The 8,874-nt window shown below is 44.5% G+C and overlaps 1 protein-coding gene across 2 annotated transcripts in view; it reads right to left on the minus strand.

Moving 5' to 3' along the window:
* Positions 1–1,353, minus strand: part of NDFIP2 (Nedd4 family interacting protein 2) — a 44,903-nt gene extending 43,550 nt beyond the window's left edge. For both annotated transcript variants that reach the window (XM_072352395.1, XM_072352386.1), the window contains exon 1: positions 1,214–1,353. In XM_072352395.1, the coding sequence (XP_072208496.1) occupies positions 1,214–1,249 (36 nt within the window). In that variant the 5' untranslated portion in view covers positions 1,250–1,353. The remainder of the gene's footprint in view (positions 1–1,213) is intronic.
* Positions 1,354–8,874: the final 7,521 nt, after the last annotated feature.

Here is an 8,874-nt window from a genome sequence, read left to right on the forward strand (position 1 = left end):
TAAAACAGTCCCAGGTTATTTCAGGCTTCAGGGAGGACTCAGCATTTGAAGGCTTTTAAGAAACGGCTCTGCCAGCATTTTCATTCTCCTTTTCAAAGAACAAGGAATGACTCCAGGACTTTTGCTGACTCTAAATTACAGTCATGTGGTATGGGAAGAGAAGCGTGCTGGAAAGCATGGACTCACTTTGGGACCCACCGCTGCTCCTAAGGCGTGCATTGCCCCTTTGAGGTCACAGGCTGCTATGTTTATCAGCTGTGTGACAATCACAATGGATGATCACACAAGGACAGAAGCCCCACACAGTCCCCAGGACTCCCAAAGGAAGCACTACAAACCTACACAAGGGATTTCCTATTATGATTCTCTGCATCACAGCCTAGAAACAATGTGATAAATAAATGCTGATTGACATTATGTAAAAAGTAACACGAGTTTATGGCCTGGAACCTAAAGGCAACATTGATGTCCGGGAAAATGGGTAGGTCAGAACCAGACACACAGTGAGGTGCAAAACAAAGTAGATGTAACTACTTCTGTTTCCTCTATTTAAGGTGCCAAAAACAATGTTATAGTCAGGATTTAGGCAAAAGGCTGTATCAGAACTCAGAACCACAGCCAGTAACACAGTTTCAGGCTCCTCTAGTGTATCCTCAGCAAAGCCATGAAGTACAGGAGGAACCGAAGGATCAAACTTACAACTTCTGAGTAAACTGACCGTACCCACACGACTTCAAAAGCCCTCACGTCCCAAACCGAGCGAGCTTTTGGGGGGCAATGAAAGAGCATTTACAAGGGATTCCGGGAGCCGCGCAGCGTTACAGGCTGACCCCGTTAATCCCCGGCTCCAGCCCGCACACACCGACCGCCGGATCCCGGCGCATCCCGCGACCCATCCCCACGAACCGCTCGCGAAGCGGAAGGCTGAAAGGCGCAGCCCGGCTCCCTGCGCCCCGCCGGATCCCCGCACGAACTGCGCCGTGCGGAGGACAGAAGGCGGCCACAGAACCTCCGGGCGGCCCGAGGCCAAGCCCCGAAGACGAGTCCCCGTCGGAAGGAGGGGAGAGGGCCGGCGGCGGCGGCGGCTTTCCGCCCAGACGGGCCGTGCCGGCCGCCCCCGAGGGCCTTAGCCACGCACCGCCGTCAAAACGGGGGGGAAAAAGAAAACGGTTGGAGAGCCGCTGTCCCCCACCACGCGAGCCCCGGCGCTTACCACTTGGTAGCGGCTGGCGGGCTGGTGGTGCTCCATCCCTGCCGCCGCCGCCGCTGAAGCTCCGCCGCTCGCCCTTCCCCCACTCGCACCACCGGAGCCGCCGCTGCCGCCGCCTCGGCCCTTCCCCCCACAGCGGAGCCTCCTCCGCTCCGCCCCCGCCCCGATGGGGCCGCGCAGCCCCGCCCCATCCCGCCCGCCTCCGTGACGCGCTGTCCCCACCCCCCAGACCTCGGCGGGCGCGCATGCGCGGTGAGTCGATGCAAGAGGTGTACACCGCTGCTTAAGCTGCGAGGGGCTTTGAGTGATAGGATCAGAGAATAGAGTCGTTAAGGTTGGAAAAGACCACTGAGATCATCTTGTCCAACCATCAGCCCATCACCACCGTGCCTACTATGACCCTCAGTGCCACATCTTTATGTTTCTTTTACACCTCCAGGAATGGTGAGTCCACCACCTCCCCGGGCAGCACATTCCAATGCCTGACTACTCTTAGAGTTAAGTTTTTCCTATGTACAACCTAAACCACAACTTGAGGCTATTCCCTCTAGTCCTATCACTAGGTACCATGGGAGGAGAGGCCAGCCCCCACATTGCCACAGCCTCCTTTCAGGGAGCTACAGGGAGAAGGATAAGGCCTCCCACTGAGCCACCTCTTCTCCAGGCTATCCCAGTTCCTTTATAAGACCTGTGCTCCAGACAGCTTTGTTGCTCTTCTCTGGACATGCTCCAGGGCTTCAATGTCTTTCTTGCAGTGAGGGACACAAAACTGAGCACAGTACTCAAGTGCAGACTTGCTAGCACTGAGAAGTGGACAATCATCTCCCTGCTCCTGCTAGCAAAACTATTTCTGATACAGGCCAGGATGCCATTGGCCGCCTTGGACACCTAAGCACACTGATGGTTCATGTTCAGCTACGTGTGAACCAGCACTCCCAGGTCCTTTTCTTCTATGCAGCTTTCCAGCCACTCTATCCCAAGTCTGAAGCATTCCATGGGGTTGCTGTGACCAAAGCACAGGACTCGGCACTTGGTCCTGTTGAGCTTCATCTCATTGGCCTCATTCCCATTCATCCAACCTGTCCAGGTCCCTCTGTAGGACCTTCCTTCCCTCAGGCAGATAGACACTTCCTGCCAACTCGGTGTCATCTGTAGGCTTACTGATGGTGCCCTGAATTCCCTTATCCAAATCATCGGTAAGTATATTAAACAGGGCTGGCCCCAATACTAACTGCTAGGGAACAACCATATGTGACAGGTCATCACCTCCATTCACCACCACTCTCTGAGCCTCACCCTCTTGCCGTATTTTTACGCAGGAAAGATGACCTTGCATGTGCATTTGTATTAGGACAGAGAAGTGGAGTGCTCCAGGGCTGGTGTTTGGGCAGGGTGGGAGAAATGAAGCATCATAATGAAGTAGGGGGGCTGGACACACGGTGGACTAGCACAAGGCCTCACCTGTAGGCAGCTTTGCCTACTTTGCCATGGCACACATGGCAGTCAGTAAACTACCTCAGCTGATCTGGTTTGGGAACGTGGGACCTGCAGTGCTCTGTTGCATTTCGTACTGCTTTTCACAAGAGAACTTTGTTGGTCATGGAAAGCCCTAGCAGACTGGAAACAAAGTTGGCAGAGAAAATAGGTTAGAAATGGATTAGTGTTATTGTTGTCCTAGCAGGATTTCCTCCTTTTTCCTCTTTGCCTACACACATAATGAAAGTTTCTGTGTTTAATTATTCTCTCCTAAAAGGAACAGTTATTAGTAAAGTAGCAAAGGTCCCATTGGTTTTAAAAATAGTGTGCACAGAGTACTGTACAGTGCCTCCATTATGTAATGTAAGGAAAATCTTCTAATTGTATTACCAGATTTCATGGCAAATGGAATTTAGACTGTTGATGTAATAGATTTAACTTCCAGTATCTTCTATACTTTTGGAAACAAGCTTTCCAAAAGTAAACTTCTGAAGTGCCAGTGTCACATCTCTGACAGATCTATGCATTTTCAAGATAGTGGTAGCTCCATCTATTTTATCTAACTGACTGGTTCCAGAGGTTTTGACTTGTTGCATTGTATTAATCTGTACTGCAAAGTAATCAGCAAGCACTAAAACAACTTTGAGTATATACTGAAGGAGAAACTTTTACTTCAGAACAATTTGGACTTTGATGAACAAGTCCAAGATCCAAATTCATATAAACCTCTATGAAATTTCAGACTTTTATGTGGATTTAGATAGCCACTTTAAGTAGGAAGATAAAGAAACCACTGGATTTAATTTCTCAGAAAGAAACAGCAGGAGGACAGCTTGGTGTCCTTCATCTGTTCTTCTTTTCTATGCAACACAGGCAATGCCAGAGCCATCCTTAACAGGACCACTAGGCTACATTTAGTGTTTCCTAGCTGAACACAGATTCTCAATTACACTGTCACCCTGCTTATTCAGTGTGTAAATACATGCATAATGTCTTGCAGTCTTGGCCCTTGTATATGTCGAAATGCCATGCAGATACAACTGAACAAGTTTTAAATGTAATTCCTGCAGCACAGAGCTCAGGGTGGGAAACATCTCAAATATTTGCCTTGGTCTAAGATTAATTTTGTAGTCTGTACCAATCTCTCTGTTGCCACAGCTATTTCCTGTTAGTCACAGGGATGGTTAAAACTAGTTCAGGTATATCCTGACAAGCTTGTCACAGCTGTGCAAATTATACTTTGTCAAAATCTGTAGCATGGTCAGAGCTCTGTCTGACTGTGAGACCGCTTACATTAATTCCCTTTGCTGGCCATGAGCACAGTTGAAACAAGAAACTGTAGAAGTAAGGAAAAGTTATTTGCCAGGCATAGGTATGCTTAAATTCAAGAAGCCAACACTCACGGTAGCATTGGTGCAGCTTCTTCAGCATATCTTGGTGGTTTTGTACAATACAATAATAATAATAATAATAATAATGTAGCAGGCTGCCGCTTGGGATTTTATTTATTTATTTACTTATATTTTGCATGATTTTGTGGATGAAGCTGTGAATCCAGAGGAAATTGTACCGAGTCCATCAGTAGAGGCTGCTGCAGTGTATGATTGCCACTAAGAATGGGCTCCTAAAAATCCACGTAACCTGACACAAACTGGATGTTGCTATGAAGAGTAAAAACAGAAGCTGAGTTTCACACAGAGTTGCTGAGTTTTCCACAGCAGAGGAGGTTCTAGCAGTAAGCAAGAAGGATCTGCTAAGTTTCACCTCGTCTGAGGTATGTGTGCTTCAAGAGAAGAATTACAGGAGTAAATATTTGATTGTGCAAAGTTGGATTTTTTTTTATCTTTAAAACTAGTTTAAAATTTATGAGTTCATATCTTTTTAAAATAACTTAAATAATATACAATCAGATGCATATTTGTATGTAACAAAAATACATCCCTGGACTAATTTCAGTTTTGTTTTGTTTTAAATGGTATGGTACAGTTATTTCAGCATTTTTTCAGATACAGACAAGATGTTAAAACCCTAATCTTGAAAATGCCTACTATGTGCTGTTACAGAAATAACGTTGTTTAAAGAAAATCCCCAAATGGCTTTGAAGCTTCTATTTAACAAACAGAGCAGAATGGAATGTGCATAAGTCAGACAGAGTCAATAAAAGTGATGACAGAAAAGGAGAAATACAGAATAAAGAATGTAAATATATGACAAATTATAAAGTAATGGTAAATGTGGGAAAATGTCTCCTGTTAGAAAACGGCAAACAAAAAATATCAACCCCAAACCTTGAGATATGATGAGAAAAATGGAAGAAAAGGTAGGAAATACAGATAGCAATGTACGTGCACTGACGATCAATACGGCTGGATACTGTGAGAAGAAATCCACTGCTATTATGAAGTCCTATTTGGAGAAGATACTCCACTATCATGGCAATGCTTGTATTTTTTGTACTAACAATCCAGTATGATTAAGTACAAATCAGTTTTTTCAATGTATTCCTTAAGAAATAGATTATTCAAATCTTTGTTCACCCTATAATCCAAAAGTTACTTTTCTAAAACTGATTCTCAGTCTCATCAGAATGAAGACTGTCTCTGTGTTAAAACACATTGAATAGAATTACATGAGACCAAGTACGTGATAAACCTAAGCGGAAAAGGCCTGGATATTATCTGAAAATCATTTGGTTATACAGGGAAAACTAGAGAGACTGAGGAATAGATACACAAGTAATTCCTTTCATTTGTAGTGCCAATGTTGCTTTGAAATATTAACTGCAATGGATGGTCTCTGTCCTGCAGAAACAGGAGGAAGCTGAATATGTATTCACACTTAAGTTACTACAAGGTCAGTAAGTTTAATGCGTTGGCATTTCTCCTAGCACTTATAATACAATGCAAGAATCTGCTTAAAAAAGCTATAAAATGAATTTTTTATTACCAAAACAGTGCTGATGATTCAAATTAGATGCCCCGTGACATCCTGTCCTGCACAGAACAGATAATGGCTTTGTTCTAGACAACAGTTCCTTCGGTCACCATTATTTATGCTTCATGTATGCACAGGTCTTGAGCAAGCTTTATGCCCAAATTGATTTTCTTCTATATACATCAAAGCTTTACATAAATTATAAGTCTCTTGCATTAGGAACCACTATTTTATTCTGTTTTTAATATACCTGCATTAAAAAACATACAGTTCTGCAATGTGGCTCTATGTGACACCAACTTTGCTTCCTTTGGAAATAAGTCAAGAATAAAAACAAAAATATAGGATTACCATGTTATTAACTACCATACCATAGAGCAAATCTAGGCAGCTGCAGCACAAAGAATAAATTTTGCCTACGGCCTCATGCCTTGACTTTTCTCTTGGTAGACCATAAACAATCTGTATTTTGCAAAGCCCTTCATAAGACTTAGATGGGAGTTGAGTATGACTGCTTACTTCAACAAGCAACTTAACATAGAAAATCTTTTCTTTTTCACTGGACTAGCAGGTTAGCAGTCAAACAACAGGTATTATTAGTGTCAGAATGCATTGTACTATTTTGGTGAACCAGTGGCAGTCACCCAAAGTTTATACAGACACACCTCAGGAGCTAGTAATACTCAAACACAGAGTCACAACTGTAATTCAAAATTCTCAAGTCTTTCCCATACTTGCTTTTCCAAAAGCAGGCAAAAAATGCCTAATACACTGAATCTGTGTGGAAGTATCCTTCCATATCTGCACTGACTTAGGACTGCAGTGGCAGAAAGTAAAACAGAACTTTGAGAAGCAGTCTTCACTGTCATCTTCCACTGAAGCTAGCTTTTATTATGTATTGCAGAAGTGTCCAGCCTTCTGGCTCTTCTGGGCCACACTGAGTGAAGAGAAACTACAGGGCTACAGGCTGCTCTGAAAGTAATGCCTCCTATTTATTTCCACAGAAACTAAAACCAATATACAGACCACAATAACACTGTTTCAGCACAGCTACAAAATGCTATTTTTTCCACATGGTCACAGCCATTAGCTATGCATTTGCACCAGTAATGAACAAGAGCCTTCATGTTGTGCCTGTAAAAATCTGTATCAGCAGAGGTGACCCACTGTCGCTTTTCTCACTGCTGAAGTGCATCACCCACCACCTCACTGTGATCACATCCACTGTTTGGTCTCCACAAATGTTCATCAAACATAAGTGAATGTCAACGAGTGCCATTTTTTTCTGCATAGAGGAATTCAGTGACATACCTTCACCCTGTATCCACTTCTGTGTGAGATGTTATTGAATCATAGAATCACAGAATCATAGAATCAGAAGGTTGGAAAGGACCTACAAGATCATCTAGTCAAACCGTCCTCCCATCACCTTTCCTACCACAAGCTACTAAACTGTGTCTAGTAGCTCCTCATCCAGGCACCTCTTGAACACTGCCAGGGATGGCAATTCCACCACCTCCCTGGGCAGCCATTCCAGTGCCTCACCACTCTCTGAGAGAAAAAGTTTTTCCTTATGTCTAATCTAAACCTCCCCTGGTACAACTCGCAGTCATTTTCTTGGGTCCTGTTTGTTGCCTGGGAGAAGAGGCCAAACCCCTCCTCATCACAACCTCCCTTCAGGAAGTTGTAGAGTGCAATGAGTTCTCCCCTGAGGCTTGTCTTAGCTCCAGACTAAGCAATCCTAGCTCTGTCAGCCTTTCCTCATAAGACTTGTGCTCCAGAAACCTCACCAGTTTCATTGCCCTTCCCTAGACACATTCCAGAGCCTCAATGTCTTTCTTGTAGTGAGGAGCCCAGAACTGAACACAATACTCAAGATGCGGCCTCCCCAGTGCTGAGTACAGGGGGATGATTACCTCCCCAGCTTCTGCTGGCCACACTATTTCTAATGCAGGCCAGGATGCCGTTGGCCCTCTTGGCCACCTGGGCACACTGTCGGCTCTTGTTCAGACAAGCATCAACCAACACCCCCAGGTCACTTTCCTCTTCACAGTCATTCAGTCACTCAGCCCCAAGCCTATAGCACTGCATGGGGTTATTGTGGGCAAAGTGCAGGACTCAGCACTTGGCCTTGTTGAACTTCATCCCATTCACCTCAGCCCAGCGATCCAGCCAGCTCATCTAGATCTCTCTGAAGGGCCTCCCTACCCTCAGGCAGATCAACACCACCTCCTAACTTGGTGTCATCTGCAAACTTACTGAGGGTATATTCAATCCCTTCATCTAGGTCATCAAGAAAGATATTAAACAAGATGGGCCCCAGTACCAACCCCTGGGGGACACCACTTGTAATGGGTTGCCAGCTGGACTTAATTCCATTAACTACTACCCTCTGGGCACGGCCCTCTAGCCAGTTCCTTACCCAAAGACGGGTATACCTGTCCAGGCCACAGACAGTCAGTTTCCCCTGGAGAATACTGTAAGAGACCGTGTCAAAGGCTTTGCTGAAGTCTAGGTAGACTACATCAACAGCCTTTCCCTCGTCTACCAATCTGGTCACACAGTTGTAGAAGGAGATGAGGTTGGTCAAGCATGACCCGCCTTTCATGAACCCATGCTGGCTGGGCCTGATCCCCTGAACGCCATGCACGTTATCTTCAGTGGCCATTGTGTCAGACTGCTCCTCTGTTGCCACAGCAACAAAATCTGGAATACTAGTAGGAAGATCCAACCTCTACTGCCATACCATCAGCATTGTGGGTAAACAAAATAACATAGGAGGCACTGCCTTCAGAGCAGCTCTCCTTAAATATACAGGTAATATATTTAATGTAATAGAACTAATTTTAATTTCTAATATCTTTTTATTAAAACTTAGAAAAAGGAGCAACAAAACCACAAAACAGTGGGATGCATGACCTTGGGTCCATGCATGGGTTGGACTGATTTATAGCATGTCTATAGCTTTGGGCATGGTATTTCAGCATTTCTATCAGTTTTGAAGCCAAAAGCAGTACTATGCTTGAGGGCTCTAAGTAGTGCTGAGTTTAGATGTACTCTAATAAACTCAAAAGCTCAGTAAGCATTTGATTCTGCACAAGATTACGTGAGTTCAGCTGAACTGAAGGAAGAACACTTATGCTAATATACTGTCATCTGTCTTGCCCAGATTTATTCCATTAAAGAGAATTTAGTTCACCTAAATGTTGATGCTTCTTTTATGATGTCAGCATCTGATCTAGATACTTAAGACA

This window comes from Excalfactoria chinensis, chromosome 1 (assembly GCF_039878825.1).
Source record: "Excalfactoria chinensis isolate bCotChi1 chromosome 1, bCotChi1.hap2, whole genome shotgun sequence".
Lineage (NCBI taxonomy): Eukaryota > Metazoa > Chordata > Aves > Galliformes > Phasianidae > Excalfactoria > Excalfactoria chinensis.